The sequence below is a fragment of the Hyposmocoma kahamanoa genome, unplaced genomic scaffold (genome assembly GCF_003589595.1).
Source record: "Hyposmocoma kahamanoa isolate Upper Pololo Valley unplaced genomic scaffold, ASM358959v1 198, whole genome shotgun sequence".
Classification (NCBI taxonomy): Eukaryota; Metazoa; Arthropoda; class Insecta; order Lepidoptera; family Cosmopterigidae; genus Hyposmocoma; species Hyposmocoma kahamanoa.
In genome coordinates, this window is record NW_020653723.1 from 176652 (window position 1) to 195242 (window position 18591).

Sequence of the window (18591 nt, forward strand, 5' to 3'; positions counted from 1 at the left end):
ATAGGCACTTGGGACTTGTCAACTTATGTCTGAGGGTGACGGGCGCAATAGCAGTGCCCCTCAGATCTTTGCGATTTAAAGCTCTGAGTGGCACTGCAACTGTTATGGACAGGCGTGTTACCATCACGCGCACGACTGGTTCGTCCCGTCACTTGATATCATAAAAAAGTCATCATTTCTTCCAAACAATGCCGTAATGACCTGTCCTGAGTCGCTCGCATCCAGCGGATTCCCGCAACCCTCACCAGGTCATTAGTCCACCTTGTGGGTGGTCTGCCCATGCTGCAATTTTCCAGTACGTACGTCGTCGATCAGCCATCTGTTCTGCGAGCAATGTGCCCTGTCCACTGCCATTAAGTTTTGCAATTCTTTGGGCTATGTCGGTTACTCTAGTTTCTCTTACTCGCTTGAAACTCCGTGCATAGCCCTTTCCATTGTCCTTTGTATGACCTTGAGCCTTCTTCTTCTCATAGTGTAAGTGAGGCCCCTAGTTAAACGTAATTTAATATGTATAACGTGTCTTTTAGAGAATTCTCGCGGAATTCTACCGTTAATTGTCTTGTTCGTACGTCAAACCTATACGTCAAAGCTACATAAACCATTTACATACAATTTTGATACAAAAACTCACTTTTATTCCGATCGAACAAAGTAAATTCACTCGTTTGTCAATTGAGATCGAGTTATGAGAGAGTTGTATTAATTAGGAATGCATAGTTGCGCTGCTTTGTATGACGTCTTGGAATTGATAGTTTGTCATCGAAATTAAAAATGGCGGGCGAATTGATTACAAGTACTGCCATTTTGAACAAACGACGAACAAGTACTTCATTCTTACTTATTATTACTTTAGGAGCAGTAGAGCTTGGCACATGGGGCTTGTAAACTTATGTCTCAGGTCTTGTCAGGTCTGCTATGGACAGGCGTGTAGCTTACCATCAGGTGCATGATTTGTTCGTCCCGTCTCTTGATATTATAATTTAACGAAATCAAATACATAGTCTGGAAGTAGTGTAAATTATGTAAATGGTCGTGGATATCAATTAATCCCTCTCTAAGTGAAATACAAGAAGTCAGTTTTTTTCCTTGTGATATTGTAAATGTGTGCATTGGTCACATTGACTTACAAATAAATGGACGACGGGTCTAATACAAAAACCACGAAAAAAATGTCCCAAGTCAACCTATTTAAACGTAGTGTCAAGGAATGTGAAAAAGCTAAAACGTTGAATTTAAATTGTAATGTCATCAGTACTGTCTAATTTTACTTGCTTCGCTGTCAGTCGAACAAACGAAGACTAAAGCGTGAATGACGCTCTGTATACGATTTTAACGCCCTATTCGGACACTTTTTAGCGTGGACCCGACGTCCATATAATTGTAAGTCAATGATTGGTCACGAGTTAAAATTAGTTACTAAACTTTGACAAGTATGCGTGTCCATAGATTTGCATTGTGGATTAGAAACTAATTTATATTTTTAACGCTTCGTAATATGGGTAGATGGCGCTAATTCTAAACAAAGAATAACCAATAAGCGCTTTCTAGTTGACTTGTTTGTTAACACTAGAAATTAGAGTAGCTGTGAAAAATTGCAGCTCGTTAACGTAAAACAAATTAGTTACAAAAATCAAAAATAGCTATTATTTTCTCAAACTCGTACCTTATAGGGTGATTATTTTGGCAAAACTTTCTATTTATTTTAAATTTCTTATCCAGGGCGCTTTACTTTAAGAATAGTTCAAAGCAAGTATGTGAATATTAAGGAAATCTGATATGAAATGAGCCTGCAAAATTTTTTGCATTACAATAACTTTGTGTTTTAAGATACGCGTTTGAGAAAGTAAGCTGACGCTGTGGAACTTGTCGCGACATCTGGTGTACCCGCAGGTACTAAATACCCGACTACGCTGTCTTGTGTCGCAACTAGTAATCGTCTTCAGTTATCGGTGCATGATATAAGTAAGAACAAAGGATAAACTTAAAACTTACTCTTCAATTACAGCCAGTATCTCATCAACCGACATGAGAGGCACTGTCATCGTTGAATCCGGATGGAAGCACATCACCCTGAAAATATATTAAACATTCGTCGCGTGAAAAAGTCTGAAATCTGTCGTGGATAAACCTACACATTGAATGAAGTTTGACAAACTCCAGGTCCTTGCAAAAGAAGTCCGTTATCTACACTGCGAGAGGCCATTGAAATAAAAAAAATCATCCTAATTTTAACAGGGAAGATGGTTTCTCCGTACCATCAGTTTGGGATCCAGTATTTCCTCCGATGAAAAATCCCAAACAGACAAGACTGCAGTACTGACTGACAGACTGTTTTTATTTATTATAATTTCCATTATTAATTAATAATAAATTTAACTTAATAAAAGTTAATTCAATAAAATAATTTGTAAAACGTAATGTAGCGTAAATTGGAATGTTTCTTTGTAAAATTAAAATAGGATGGTTTGCATTAATATTAGACTTAACTGGTTTATGACTGTACCACCTCAGTTAACTGTGACCATGGGACCTGTAAAGGGCCCGAAACGTCGGTTTGTTTGAAAAAACAAATATTCGCGATATAAATCCGGAAAAATAGTTTCATTTCCTATATATTAAACATTTCTGAACATGGCCATACCTTAACATTCTACCACAGAAGCTTTTACATGATGTCGGTCAGGATATACAACAGCATCCCGAATGAATTTAAAAAATTCGAGTACATACGTAATATTTAAAAGTTTATTATAGTGTAGAAGAGTTTTTTGACGACAATGACAAATTTGGTGACTAGCGATGTGACATGTTTATCAATAATTGTTCTTTTTCTTTCATATTGCAACGCAAATTAATTTTCATTCGTGACATTTAATAATATGTTACACCTTATCTGGTAAACTATAGAGCACAAACCTATGTAATATTTTAAGACCTTATGTAATTACCTACAGTTATGTAATAAATGTATTCTTATTCTTATTATTCTAATTTGGTCGAGTATTACTTATTTTACTTTGCGGAACATAAACTATTTATGAATAATAATAATAGCTGTAGAGATCTTTGTAAACGAGTTCATCCAGGAAGGACAGCACGACAACGAACAGAGCGACATAACTTGCAAGATACTCTATGCGAGCACAGCAGTACCTCGCGCTTGCTAGCCCTACAGAAAGTACTGTCAAGGCTCCGCCACTCGCAGACGGGTAAGCTCTCGTACAAGTCTTTCATCTAAGAGCATTCGGTTCCGCACGCCTGCACACGGCGGGCATCGTCAATCGCTCCACAGGACGACTGAGGACCGTACCGCGACCACCTAACCGTTGACTTAAAAAACGAGTCTAATGATGAAACATTAAATTTGATCGTCGACTGAAAGACCTTTTGTTGGATAATGCGTATTATTCCACTGAAGAATAAAGGGACATGATCTTGTAATATATGTTATAATTTGTCAGAGATTATTAGGCAAGTATAAATAATATTTTACAGAAATGGATAAATTACATAAACTTAACGCATACAATCATTATTTTGACATAATAATTATTATATATTATGTTATATGTTCCTACATTATTTCAAGTAACTATGTTATCTATAGGAAATGAAACTATTTTTCCGGATTTAAATCGCGTATATTTGTTTTTTCAAACAAACCGACGTTTCGGGCCCTTTACAGGTCCCATGGTCACGGTTGACTGAGGTGGTACAGTCTTCAACCAGTTATGTCTAATATTACTGCAAACCACCCTATTTTTTCACTATAGCTACAATAGTTATTAATTAACTATTGTAACTATACGACGGTTTGTTTGAAAAAACAAATATACGATTTAAATCCGGAAAAATAGTTTCATTTCCTATGTGTAACAATCGCGAAAACCTAAGAACTCGACATGTTAGCTATGTTAAAATTACATAGTACAAAACTTGTACTGGATATCGAACAAATATACGCGATTTAAATCCGGAAAAATAGTTTCATTCCTTTGTACTGGATATTCAAATTTTTTGAAATGTAGCATTTAGTACTATTTGTATCGAGTCTTGAAACACAATATATTGTGTACATCAAGTATATGACCAGAAAATTTTGCATTACATTCCTGGTAACTCATCAGTGATACATCATGAAATATAGACAGCGCCAACAACTGACCTGCGTGTCTACATAATAAATACAGAACATTTTTGGGAATATACGTCTCCGTATATTGCCAAAAATGTTCTGTATTTATTGTACACATGTAACATCTCTAACAATGCCGTGCTGTTCTATTCGGTGGTGAGGGGGAGAACAGCAAAAAAAAAAAATAATTACAAAACAAATGGAATTAAATTTGATCGGCAATTAAATATTAGGTAATTTTGCAATTTTCGTCCATTACAGCAAAGCTCAAGTTAACTGGCCGATTTGAAGTGAAACAATTGACGACACCCGTCAATTGTTTCGAACTCGGGCTGGCCAATCGGAGCGCAGTTGTCGCCGTAATGATCTGGCAGAATAGTTTTCAAACAAATTAAATGACATTTCGTCTCTATTTCTGGTTATATACTCGATGATTGTATATGATAATGTAAAGTTTACAAGACAATAAATTAATCTCATTTTCGCCTCTCTCCAGTGCGTGCTCTCCTTTTTCCTTGTAAGCGCCTGGTGTCATTAGGTAGGTTATATGGTACATTGTTTTTATATTTTACTTGTTCAAACAAGAATTTTATTAGTATACATAGACTATATCACCTGCAAGTCCCCTTTGCTGCAGCGGCTTGGAACAAAGGATGCTCCGACACAGGCGGCTCGGGGACTTTCTCCAACAGAGCGGGAAAGTCATTCGGGAACACGTATGTCGATGTGTAGATTGGGTTGCGCTGAAATAATAAATTTAGCTTTCTTCGACGATACTAAGCAACGAGAGGAACAAGTCGTGCGCCTGGTGGTAAGCGACACGCCTGTCCATAGCAGCAGTAAAGATTTTATAGGCACTTCACCGCACCCGTCACACTTAGACGATAACTTGACAAGTCTCAAGATGGCGGTACTTCCCTGGACGAACTCTTTCTCAAGGACATCTACTGCTTCTAAACTTTAATACAAATCATCCTCTTATAGTTTTGATGTTTATGTCTTCTTCAATGGTTTTAAAAGTGTACCTTACCACCAGTGGAGAGGTGCGACAATTGACTTTAGTAAAGCCGGAAACACTTGCCTTAAGAAGTGGCGCTTTATTTCACTGGTTAATTATTCAACACGTAAAATTGAGCACAAAATGTAGTAAATTATTTTAAAATATTTATAACATTTGATACGTGGAAAATTTTAGGAAGGAATTTATTTTAGGTGGAAATCGAGTTGTATGGACGCCTTGCCACTGCCGACCACTCAAGTAAGGCTTTCAGTTGTCAATTGGATTGTATGTTTTTTCTTAGATTTTCTAAGCTTGAGGTGCCGAGAGCAGTTCTGCGCTCGCTTGATGAGGAAGTGAGCTTCTGTGCTACGGCTGTCTGGACAGGCTACGGCCACCGTCGAGCGACTTGTTGTCCCGACAGAGTCAACCGACCGATTGGGACCAGGTGGCTTGCCTTAGCTGGTCGGCCCGAGTGGAGTCAATCACAATAAAAAAACGCCCAAAGGAGATGTCGTTGAGGCGCCCCTTCATGGGGCCTCGCGCGGAGAGGTCACGCCTGCTTCGGCGGGTTGGTAGGCGGGGCATATCGCCTAGCCGTTATTGGCCATCCCTGGGATAAAGGATGTATTTGTATTACCCCGGTACAGAGGTCTCTGCCTGTGTGGACTGAATATTTCCCCCATACTCGTGGGAATCATATGGATTGCCTAAATAAAAATCGTTTCACACCTGATGGCGTGTCCGAGACGGACGGTGATAATGCTTCCGAGGGCCTCAGCCCTCAACCGACGAACCAATCCACGAGTAACAGTGTAAAAGAAAGGCCCCACCAAACGCAGGACAAGCATGGACGCCTCATTCGCCGACCAAAGTCTCCTCGCCCGGCGAATGAAGTGGCCCCGTTAGACGTGGATAGCTCCGACGAGGAGATTTTCCGCTCGGATATCACGAAATCCATAAACAAAAGGACATCAGTCCCCTCCAAACGTGCCCGTGAGGGTGAGGATCTGACACCAGAGCCCAATAGGGCTCCAAAAATCAACACAGCTCGGAGAGGCCGAGCTGTCGGTGTGGGTCACGCTAACACGAGACCTCGCCCTCGTGTGCCCGACGCGGATGGTCCTGGCGGGACATATAGACCCACGTTCCCCATTCCACGCTCACTAAGTGCGGGGAATCTGGACGTGAGCGCGGGGGCGGGCGACGAGGAGCGCTCTCCTGGCTAGGCTGGGGAGACTGAACTCGAGGACACAGGGGGTCTCGTGAGAGAGGCCCTGGCCAAGGCGCGAGACGGCCTCGCGGCAATATTAGCGGAGACCGCCAAGTCCGGTGATAGGGGACGGCGATCAAAGCCATAAAAGAGGCCATCAGAAAGGTGAAGGGAGCCGCGACTGAGGATGAGGGGGCAGCTCGCTGCCCTAGAGTCAGAGGTGAAGGCCCTGAAGGGGGCCTACTCCTCCGCCATGGCCAAAACCAAGGCGCAGGTGGCCCCACCTCCGAGCAGTTTCGCGGAGATGCACGCAGGGGTGAGGGAGGCCATTGATGGGCGGCAGAAGAGGATCGCCCGCCGACGAAGCAGTGACCGCCGCCGCCGCTGCTGCAGCCGCCCCCAGGGTGCCTCTCACCGCAGCCGCCCTCGAGCCAACATCGGGCCCCTCCCCGGCTAAGCGCGCCCGCTGACCCGCGGCCCAAGATGACGGCCAAGAAGAAGGCCCCCTTGCCGAAGGCTGCTGCCGCCCCTTCTGCGGCGGCCAAGAAAAAGGCCTCCCCGCCGAATGCTGCTGCCACGCCGACTCCCTGGCGGCCAAGCTGGAGGAGGTGATCGAGGGGCTGGCGGCAGTAACGCGGTCAACCAAAACCGCCGATCTGAGGGTCACCGGCTTAGACGAGTCGGTGACCCCAGAGAAGATCCGGACGGTGGTGGCCGCGAAGGGCCAATGCTCCCTGTCTCATGTAGGAGCCATCAGATTGACCCACAATGGGAGGGGGGATGCTCAGCACTCGATCGTCTTCTTCTTCTAAACTGATCTTGCGCTCCCCCCTACAAAGGGCAAGCCGGCGGGGACCCCAGGACCCCCCCTCTGTTGAGGGACAGAGTATGGACGAGTGATGCCAGCATGCCCCATTTAGTGGTGAAGATGGGGAGAAGTCACCCTAATTGGGGGGTACTTCTCTCCAAATCGCTCACTGGCCCAATGTTCCTGGAGACCCTAGAGAGGGCGGTGAGGAGGGCAGCTCCGGCGCCAGTGTTGGTGATGGGGGACCTCAAGGCCAAGAGCGCTGCGTGGGGTTCCCCGGTCAGCAATGCCAGGGGGCCAGAGTTGGAGAACTGGGCGGCCTTAGAGTTAGTCATCCTCAACCGGGGCCATGCCAACACGTGCGTTCGGCGAAATGGGGGGGTCAATCATGGACGTCACTTTTGCGATCCCCTCACTAGCGACGCGAGTATCTGGTTGGCAGGTCCTGGCAGACGAGGAGACCCTCTCCGATCATAAATACATACGGATGAGGGTCTCCCATACGCCGTCCACGGCGGCCTCCAACACGGCCCCCGGGGGGGACTTTCCCAAATGGGCACTCACCCGCCCGGACTATGAGCTTGCAGAGCAAGCAACCATGGTCCAGGCATGAGGAGGGGGGAGGATGGAGGGAGAGGGCCATGCCCAGGGCAAGATGGGCCCCGGGAAAAAAGAGTGTGTACTGGTGGACTGCAGAGATTGGGGATCTTCGCACAGCCAGTACCATGGCCCGGCGGGCCTATGGCCGATGCCGCCGCAGGCATCACACCCGGAGTGAGGAGAGAAGGCTCCACAGCGCCCTTCTGGGCGCGAAACAGACCCTGAAGATCGCGATAGGCCCCTGGCTCGGACGGGGTGCCGGGACGAGTCCTCCGCATCGCCCTGAAGCATCTCGGGACCCGCCTCAAGCAAATCATGGACGACTGCTTGAGGACGGGGTTGTTCCCAAGATGCTGGACGGAGTGAAGGCTCGTCCTAATACCCAAGCCGGGCCGACTTGCGAACTCCCCCTCGGGGTTCAGACCCCTCGTCCTACTGGACGAGGTGGCGAACTATCACCTCCAGGTTCAACGAACACCTGAGGGGGACAGGCCCCGACGTGTCGCAGCAGCTGTACGGGTTTAGGGCTGGACTCTCCACCTTGGACGCCCTGGAGTCGCTGCGACACATCGTGGAGGAGGCTAACGGCGTGAGGGAGGGTGTAGTGGCTGTGTCTCTGGAAATAGCCAACGCCTTCGGCACTCTCCCCTTCGCCGTTATCAGGGAGGCGCTGAGGTACCACGAGATTCCCAGGTACCTCAGCCGTCTGGTGGATCACTACCTGGAGGCCAGGGTGGTGCTCTACCAGACGAAGGAAGGGAGGCGCGCCGAGCGCCCAATGAGATGCGGAGTATCCCAGGGGTCCGTGTTAGGACCACTACAGTAGAACCTGAGGTACGATTGGGTGCTGAGGGGCGCGTTGCTGCCCCGGACGGCGGTCATCGCGTACGCCGATACACTGGTGGCCGTCTGTGGACCACCTTCCAGGATGCGGCCCGAAGAGCCTCAGTAGCGGCGGACATGGTGGTCCGCCGAATACAACTGCTGGGGCTGGAAATCGCCGTGCCGAAGACGGATGTGGCCGTCTTCGGCGGGAGGGGCAGAGATTGGGCGGTGCCGGCTGGTGCCTACATCTCCATCGCGTCAGTATCGGTCCCGGTCAGGTCCCAGATGAAATACCTGGGTCTTATCCTGGACGGGCGATGGAACTTCGGGGAGCATTTCCGGCAACTTGCTCCCCGAATAGTGGGCGCCGCATCGGCGTAGGGTCGGCTCCTGTCCAACCTCGGGAGGCCGGGAGCTCTATGCAGAAGGCTACACGCCGGGGTGACCCGGAGTATGACCTTATACGGGGCTCCCTTTTCGAGTGGGGCCTTATCAGCGACGACGAAATCGCTGCTGAGGGTGGCCTCAGAGGGTGGTCCCCCTGCGAATGTGCAGGGCGTACATGACGGTGGCCTGCGCTGCCGCATGCGTCCGCGCTGGTACTCCGCTGTGGGACCTTGACGCCGAGGTCCTGGCGGAGGTCCACGCCTACCGGCGGGGAATGAGGGACCGAGGCGAGCGCCCCGCTCCGCCCTATGGAGCCCGTACCATAGGGGCGATCCGTCCTGTCCTCGTAGAGTGGGTGAGCATCCAATGGGCCACTGTCGTACCACCGTGTGCAGGTGCTGACCGGGCACGGCTGCTTCGGTTACGACCTGCACAAGGTGGCGAGGAGGGAACCGTCCCCGTCGTGTCACGAGTGCGGCGCTGCGGATGACATCGCGCAGCACACACTAGAGGTGTGCAGCCGGTGGGATAAGCAGCGCCGTACTCTGACGGGGACAATAGGACAGGACCTCTCGCTGTCGGGCGTGGTTGCCGTCATGCTCGGTAGCGAGGAGTCCTGGGAGGCGGTAGCCTCCTTTTGCGGAGAGGTTATGTCGCAAAAGGAGGCTGCGGTGTGCGGACGCACACCCACTTCGGCATAGACGTACGAGGAGAAGGCGAAGGCAGTTCGCTGTTCGCCTGATCCACTAGTGTGGCCAGTGGGCTCTGGACAGGGACTCCGGAGGCTGCATTGCACGGCCTCACTCGTCTGGGGGGCAGGTCGGAGGACAACTGACCTGCCCCTCCGTTGGCGCGGGAGTCCTGGCGTAAGCTGGGACGGCCGGGCGGCGTCGTGGTGAATGTGCACCGGCCCCACGGCGCCGACTCAACCGGCGGGAGGTAAACCAGGGGGTTTTAGTGGGGTAGGCCCTCCAGTCTGGAGGGAGAGTCCCCACATAACCCTTGAGTCTCCCTGGGCTCAGGGGTATCTATAAAGACTTCCCCACCGTAAAAAAAGGTAGGTTCGCCAAGTAACCCCTGGCGTTCATTACACGGACCGCTTTGATGTCCATGGACCACAGACTTCAATTATATTTCCATACATACTGATTGTTTGGCCAACCTGATATTTAAATGTTTACCTGTCCATTAGCTCTAAGTGCTCCAGCTTTTAACGGGTTCTTAGGGTCTGGCGGCTGGTTTTCCTCTGACGGCTCGGTCTGCCCGCTCCAAGGCCGAAGGCAGCGATGCGGGGAGACCAGAATCCATTCGTCCTTGAGGGGGTTGTAGCGAACATGCTGGTGTTCTGATGGGAAAAGAATTTATAGGAGTGAAGATGTGCGTGCTAGAAAAGAAATAGCTACCGGCATTAATCTATTATGATTCGTTAACTGAGATGGTTAATTGTTAGTTTCAATTTATATTCCGGAGAATGCGCTCGGAGTCTGCAGCGGCTGGCGAATCCGTCGGAAATGGCGCGAATTTATAATGCCAAGTGCAAGAAGAACAAGGCCTGGTGGTAAACGACACGCCTGTCGATAATAGTTACAGTGCTACTCAGAGCTATAAAACGCAAAAATCGGAGGCGGAGCCTGTCACCTTGAGACATAAGTTTACATGTCCCATGTGCCTGTAATATCACCAGCACCCTTACCCTTCAAAACTGGGACACAGTAATGCTGACTTTACTGCTTGGCGGCAGATATAGGTAAGGTGGCAGTATTTATTACATTCGGAGCTCTTCTGCTACTATTACAATAGAGCGTTGGAAGGGATCTTTGCATAAATTTTCATACTGGCCTAAAAGATTTCATTTCTTCCATAAATCATGAACATTCTATTTTTAACCGACTTAAAAAGGATGAGGTTATACGTTTGACTGTATGTATGTATTATGTATGCCCGATTTCTCCATCTATTGTGGACCGATTTTGAAAATTCTTTTTTGTTTAGAAGGGTGCACTCTTGAGGTGCTCCCATTATCACCAAATCAGAATCTAATGGGGGGATCCTATGGAAGTCGAAAGAAATGCTCAAATTCTGTAAGCAATGTATTCACTGATCTCTCCGTCAATTGTAAACCGAATTTGAAAATTCTTTATATATACCTATCTATTTTTCTTTAATCATTATAACGAACTAGTGGATCGATTTCACCATATGAATATATTCATATAAAAATACCAGCCCGTTACACCAAGTACCAAGTATTAATTACTATCTATATGAACGTCTGCGATATTTACGCAAAATGGCATTCATTGAAATGCTATTGGTAATAATAATTGTGGCCATAATGTGTTTGAAGATTATTCCGTTAGAGTTAAACCTTTTGAACTTAAAGAAAGATAAACTATTTACATACAGGTTAATACAACATAGAAGTTCAAACCGGAAATATAATAGATTATAATAATAACAGTAATCGTTTATTTCTTCTTCCATAAAAGTTATAACTAGGTACTTACTAAAAAAAACTTAAATTTTTTTATTGAATTGATATTCAATTTTTTTGTGAAATTACTCCACTAGTTTGATATAATTATTAATACAAAGATCGAACACTTAGAAAAAATTTTTTCGATCCGGCCGGATTAGAACCGACGTGTTCTAGCATACCGTGCCAGACGCTATACCAACTTAGCCATATACATATATACACACACACATATATATATCCGCTGGTTCGTTCCGTGGCTAAGTTGGTATAGCGTCTGGCACGGTATGCTAGAAGACGTCGGTTCGAATCCGGCCGCGCCGAAGGATTTTTTTCTGAGTGTTCGATCTTTGTACTAATAATTAAAACTTAAAAACTTAATAAAATGAAATAATAATACTAGACTTTAACTCATACACGTCCCACTTAACAAAAGTTTGTTGGAAGATTGTTTTTCTATATTCCGTAAAATTTAGTTTGGTTTGTTTAGTTTAGTTTGGCGCCTTCAAATATAAATAGGTTTCTCACAGATGGTGCTACGGAAAAAAAAGTCGTTGAAAACAAAAATAAACGATCAGCAAGAAGCACATAGAAAAATTCGCAAATTCTGCAGGTTCGTTCCGAGGCTTAGTTGGCATAGCGTCTGCCACGGTTTGCTAGAAGACGCCAGGTTGAATCCGGCCGGATCGAAGAATTTTTTTCTGAGTGTTCGATCTTTGTATTAATAATTATTTCGAGGTAAGTTTGTATTTTTTTTCTATCGTGAAAATTTTTAGGCATCGTGTTTTTACACCAATAGTAATCAGTGTACATCCTGAATTTTTTTGCACATTTAAATGCGTTCGAGGTTGTATATAGAATTTTAAAAATAATATTAAAATAATGTCAAAGTTTAGTCGGTACATTTTAAAATCGATTCACGAAGTAGTTACTGTAAATCAAAGGTGGTTTGTAACGATGGGGGCTGGCATTATCGCTAAGCAAAGTCAAAGGCAAAGTGATAGAATCATTTATTCCATAGGCAAAGTTTTTACACTTGAAAACATTGACTTACAAATAAATGGACGACGGGTCTAATACAAAAACCACGAAAAAAATGTCCCAAGTCAACCTATTTAAACGTAGTGACATGTAAAGGAATATGAATAAGCTAAAACGTTGAATTTATACTGTAATGTCATCGCAGTACTGTCTAACTTTGCTTGCTTCGCTGTCAGTCGAACAAACGAAGACTAAAGCGTGAATGACGCTCAGTATACGATTTTAACGCCCTATAAGTTCGGACACTTTTTAGCGCGGACGCGACGTCCATATAATTGTAAGTCAATGCTTGAAAACGTCATTTTTTAAGCTACTGCTCGTTCACTTTGCTGACCTCCCTGAGAATTAAATCCCTAAATAAAAAACCGACCTCAAAAATTCGTGGAATTAATCTATCTGTCAAGTTTTATTGAAATACTTGTTTGCCACCCTTATAGGTGGAATATTTTTTTCAAATTTAAATGGGATTTCAATATTGATCCCCTCCCTCCAACCGTACCCTCTTTCCAACAAAAAAGAATCATCAAAACATACAGTCGGATTGAGAATCTCCTCCTTTTATTGTTAAAAAATAACTCATGTGTGGAACGAAAATAAGCTTACAACCTACATTAAAAGTATTTTAATTGAAAAGTCATATTACAAAATTTAAGACTACGCGTTAGATAATTGATTGAAAGACGACTTGAGTCAGATTCTACACAAAATTTATTTGAAATATCAATCGCTAGAGTTTCTTGCTCGTTCTTCTCAGAGAAGTCAGGGCAGTGAACGAGCAGTAGCTTAAAAAATGTACAGTCGAATTGAAAACCTCCTCATTATGTAAATAGACTGTATACGCTACGATACGGACTTGGCAAGTGTAGTAACTGTAATAAAAACAAATTGTTTATTATACATAACATTGTTTACACTTGGAGAGGTTCAAATATCTCAATACACTTTTTTGGTTGCGAATATAAATTTACACGGATTTTAATATTATTGAATTAGCTTTTTATAATTTATTTTGAGTGTCACTCGCTGTCACTGGTCACTCAAGTTTTTATACTCGGACGACAGTTTTGCGGAAGCAGGGAGGGGGTGAGAGGAAGGATAGTGTTGCCAGAATATCATTGAGAAAAAAAATTAAAATAAATGTTATTAATTAATAAATGTAATAAATAATTATAGAGGGAGCTGAAATGATACACAACGGCGCAGCCAACACTACCATTTCCATTTCCGGATCCAGTATTAACTCTGATGAAAATTATCAAGTAGACATAAGACTGCAGTACCAAATAAAAAAATATTTATTTTTAATTTAAGAAAAAAAAAATTGTTAAAATAAAATATTTTTCAAAACGTATGTAGCGTAAATTGGAATGTTTTTTGGTAAATTAAATAATAAGGTATTAATAACTTTTCTAACTATAGTTCAGAATATGAATAAAGTTTGCATGACTATTACACAAAATAATTTTTGAGGTATCATAAAAGACCATAACCTAGTTTTAGAATATTGCAATTGTATAATGATATTTTTAGCTATGTATATAATCAGTGTAAGTTTGTTTGAAAAAAAAACAAATCACGAGATTTAGATACGACAAAACAGTTAAAATTCCCATATAATTGTTCATAGCAGTCTGTCAAGTAAATTGAAATACGTACAATGAAATCTTTAACAACAAAACTACGTAAACAAAGAAATATAGAATATTCAAAAAACTAATTCAAAAAACAGATATGTCGCTTTAAATAGCAAAACACTTTTTCTAATTCTACCTACATACCAGTGGGTTTGAATTCCATTTTCAAATCTTGCGATACAAACGTTCTCACCACTCGGTGGCAAAGTCACTACTGACTGCGTTCATAAATAATAGCGATTACTACCACTTGATAAGATGTGTTGACTTACAAAGAGTATTTAATGTTATTTTAACCTACTATACAATATGTAGAAGTGATGTTCCCAAAGTGGTTTATATTGATTCTTCTTCCACCACAAGGGGTCCATGTAATGTTAATGGGGGTCCACGAGATTTGAACCCATTCAGGCGGGTCGAGACCTAAATTTTGGCTTTCTATGAATGGAATATTCCACATTACACAGATTAGTAAGCCAAGAGTACGTCAAGCATGACACTTTGTACTTTGGACTTGGATTTAAGTCTTAAGTGTCAAGCTTGACGTGCGTCAATAGACAATACTTTTTTAAATAGACATACATATTAATTACTAATTACTATGTTGAGTGTGTGCGTTATTATTATTATTATTATTATATTAATTACCTTTGAAATACTTAAACGTTTCACAACAAACAAGATATTCGGTTAGATAAATGTATAAAACTTAACATAATTTAAATAAAAATAAAAGATCGAACACTCAGAAAAAAATCCTTTGATCCGGCCGGATTCGAAGCGACGTCTTCTAGCTTATCGTGGCAGACGCTATACCAACTAAGCCACGGAACGAACCAGCGGACCCCACGAACCCTTCCATGTGCTCGCGTCGCGTCTTTGTTTGCGGTCTTTTCAACGACTCTTTAGTTGTAGCGCTATCTATGAGAAATCTATGAAAGTTTTGTCACCCAGGTAGATAGATATCTTTACAGTTACCAGCCCTGGCGAGAGATGTCGCTATTCACCGTATTTTAAATTTTTGTTGAATTGATATTCAATTATTTTTTGTGAATTTATTCCACTAGTTTGTTATAACTATTAATACATACATCGAACAGTCAGAAAAAATTCCTTCGATCCGGCCGGATTCCAACCAAATATTTTTTTAAAGTTCTTTTTTCTTAAGGAATGGTTTGTGAGACTAATTGTATCAATTCAGCCAGAGACCGTTTCATGTCATTTTCATAAACATTATGAAGGGAGTGTAAACAGAAAATTTATTCGGTGACTCAGCGGGAGTATCTAAGATTTTATAAAGTTTTTCACTATCACTTCAGCTGTCAAACACATATTCGACATTGATGGAGTTCGAAGAGTATTTGTATTTATTTCTCTCCACAAAAATAACTACTAAAACACAGTAGCAACGCAAAATGCTTTATTTCTCTCAGAAAGGTGTATAGTAGTTACATTTCATGTAAATAACTAGTTCCTTAGTTAGAGCTGGAGCCTGTACTGGGTTGTAGACCTGTGTTCCAGATCACCAGGCGCACTCCGTCCAGGTGTATAAAGAACGTAACATTATTTAAAAAAATACGATAATATTACAAAACAAATCTTAGCATAACATATTTGTGTTTGTGTATGCGAGTGTGTGTGCGTGAGCGAGTGTGAGTGAGTGCGAGTGAGTATGTGTGTGTATGTGTGTGAGTTAAACCTAATTCGGTACGGTAAGTGACAACTGAACATGAACCAAGCTCAAATAGACAAAAATTATGTTTAAATCATGTTTGCAAAAGACTGGAATTTAAACTAAGCAGAAGCTTTTAATATAGGATGTATAGTGACTCTATTAGAACGAAACTGACGGGATCTACTTCACATTTAAAGTGGTAACTGAAATGCTGTTCTGAAAAATTTGCTGATAAAAGGAACAAATTTTGCAAGTCTATTTTAGTTATTTGTGACACAACTCGTAGGCACAAATTAAAAACATTACCCGACCGTTCCACAATACCACATTTTTTAATCTATGCAATCATAAACCACATGTTATATAATGTTATAAAATTTGCTATCAGTTATTTACAAGCAAATTATTGTTTTATAAACACTTGACCTTTACTAAGGACGTTAAATTACTTAAAGGGTGGTCTAATTCCGGATTAGGAACTCTGAAATTCAAAGTGACCCGTGACCTTTTGACCGTTGGTTTGTTTGAAAAAACAAATATTCGCTATTTAAATCCGAAAATGTAGTATAATTTCCTATGTATAAACAAACACGAAAACTTTAGAAGTCAATAAACTCTAAAATAGTTAAGTTTTTATGTGTAAAATTTAGTTTTTGCTTTTGATATCTTAATAAATGAATAATGTCCTTTTTGTGTACAGAGATTGTTGATACGAAAGTGCAAAACGTTATACCACATTTAGCGCCATCTATGGGAATTTTCACATACTACTTGGAGAGCGAGTTACGCGGCAGCGCAGCGGTTCTTAGCAAGGTTTTACGTCATAGACTTTTTCAAATAAAAATTGATATACTTAACGAATTAATAATAAAAACTTTACACTGTGTTAAATAAATCATAACAATAACAATTTTCGAGATATTTGACAAAGTTTTCTTACGTTTACTTTACTTTGTATACGCAGCCAACGCCATCTAGCGGAATTTCCTTGTACCAATTGGAGCAGGAAGTCATCAAAGTTGCATTTTTTTAAATTTCACATGAACAACTTTACGTTCTGCCCAATTCAATATACCTAATGGGCCTATATTACAAATATTGTTGAAATTAGAAGAAACGGGGCCATGAACCACGGCAGAACGTCAAAAAAGAGAAGAATATACAAGAATTATTGGCCCAGAGCAATTGAACAAACATCTAGGCCTATTATATATCGATGCTATGTAACTAAAAGCCCTATTGAAGTTTAGACGTTTACTTTCATATCTAGGCGGTTTTCATCATTATCACTTTCCAAGGAAGTTTCAAGTTATAGTGCGCTATGCTGCCGCCGCCAGAGCGATCGAGAATCGCAAAAGGCTCTAATAGAGTGCGTGAGAAGAACACCTGGGACTGCGCGTCCCAGGAGACCTCTAGTGACTAGAGTACCAGCTACTTTCCCGGGGTAAACTTAAATTTAAATAATCTTTATTTCTTATGTAAGCAAATTACACTTGAAATCATCTTACTGGTTAAACTCTACTGCTCATTCGTAGGCAGATTCCCCTGAGAAGAATGAGCAAGAAACTATAGGGGTTGCTCTTTGTAAATATACATTTGAAAATGTTTATCATTTACAATAAGTATTTGCTTCAAAGATCTTAGATCGACTTTTGTCAACCCAGTACATTTAGTATAAAGTTTTTGTTTCATGATAGCTTTACACTCTGTAAATGGCAAATTTTGAATATCAAACAGAAACATACTATAGAATCGTATATATACATTGGCCCGATGAATTAGTGACTTTGTGAAGACAAACGGTCAAGAACAGCTAGTTTGTTTCTATTCCTCGTAATAATATTATGTCTGTCACAATTTTTTTAAAGAAAATTGCTATTCTTAACATAAATTACATTTTTAACCGACTTCAAAAAAGGAGGAGGTTCTCAATTCAACTGTATGTATGTTCTTTTTTTTTGTATATATGTTACGCGATAACTCCGGTATTTGTGAACCGATTTTCATGATTCTTTTTTTGTTGTAAAGGGGGTACTTCCATAGTGGTCCCATTTCATTTTGAAGGAAATCATCCACCTCGAAGGGTGGCTGTTCACGCATGAAGATACACTTTTATAATAAGCGCCTAACTTTAATTTAGGAGCAATTACTTTAATGGTTGATTTTGCTATTTCTTCCATTCAAGGCGTTTTTCTCTCAATATACTTTGAGTAGTGTCGTAGTGAGAACCTATTTTTATTATCTCCAGTGTCAAGTCCAGTATAGTGGTGAACTAGGGGATATTTCAATAAAACTTAGCAAATAGACGTAATTTCACGTACTTTTGAGGTCGGTTTTTTTAGTACTCTGTACTGAAATTATTATAAATGTACTGCTAGTGCAAGAATGTTAACGTCTTGGAAGTGTATTCTCATAAGCAGCAGTAGAGCTCCCTGTGAAAGAGTTCGTCCAGGGAAGTACTGCCACATTACCTATTTCTGCCGTTGAACAGTAATGTCTGCATTATTGCGTTCCGGTTTTGAAGGCTGCTGGTGAAATTACTGGCACATGTCAACATAAGTTGTCATTTCAGGGAGACGGGCGTAGTGGCGCAGTCCTTTGCGATTTTAATTTTAGAAATTACATGACATTTGGAAATCCATTACATTATAATTACTTTTACCATTGACTTACAAATAAATGGACGACGGGTCTAATACAAAAACCACGAAAAAAATGTCCCAAGTCAACCTATTTAAGCGTAGTGACACGTAAAGGAATATGAAAAAGCTAAAACGTTGAATTTAAATTGTAATGTCAT

The 18591-nt window shown here is 42.1% G+C and overlaps 1 protein-coding gene across 1 annotated transcript in view; it reads right to left on the reverse strand.

The window, feature by feature from the left end:
- LOC113226731 (probable galactose-1-phosphate uridylyltransferase) overlaps positions 1-14316 on the reverse strand; it is a 19701-nt gene extending 5385 nt beyond the window's left edge. Inside the window, exons 1-6 of the mRNA XM_026459454.1 lie at positions 14261-14316; positions 10147-10310; positions 4751-4878; positions 1993-2070; positions 1854-1875; positions 304-487 (exon numbers count right to left, since the gene is read on the reverse strand). Of these exons, the coding sequence (XP_026315239.1) occupies positions 304-487; positions 1854-1875; positions 1993-2070; positions 4751-4878; positions 10147-10310; positions 14261-14279 (595 nt within the window). The 5' untranslated portion in view covers positions 14280-14316. The remainder of the gene's footprint in view (positions 1-303; positions 488-1853; positions 1876-1992; positions 2071-4750; positions 4879-10146; positions 10311-14260) is intronic.
- Between the last annotated feature and the right edge of the window lie 4275 nt (positions 14317-18591).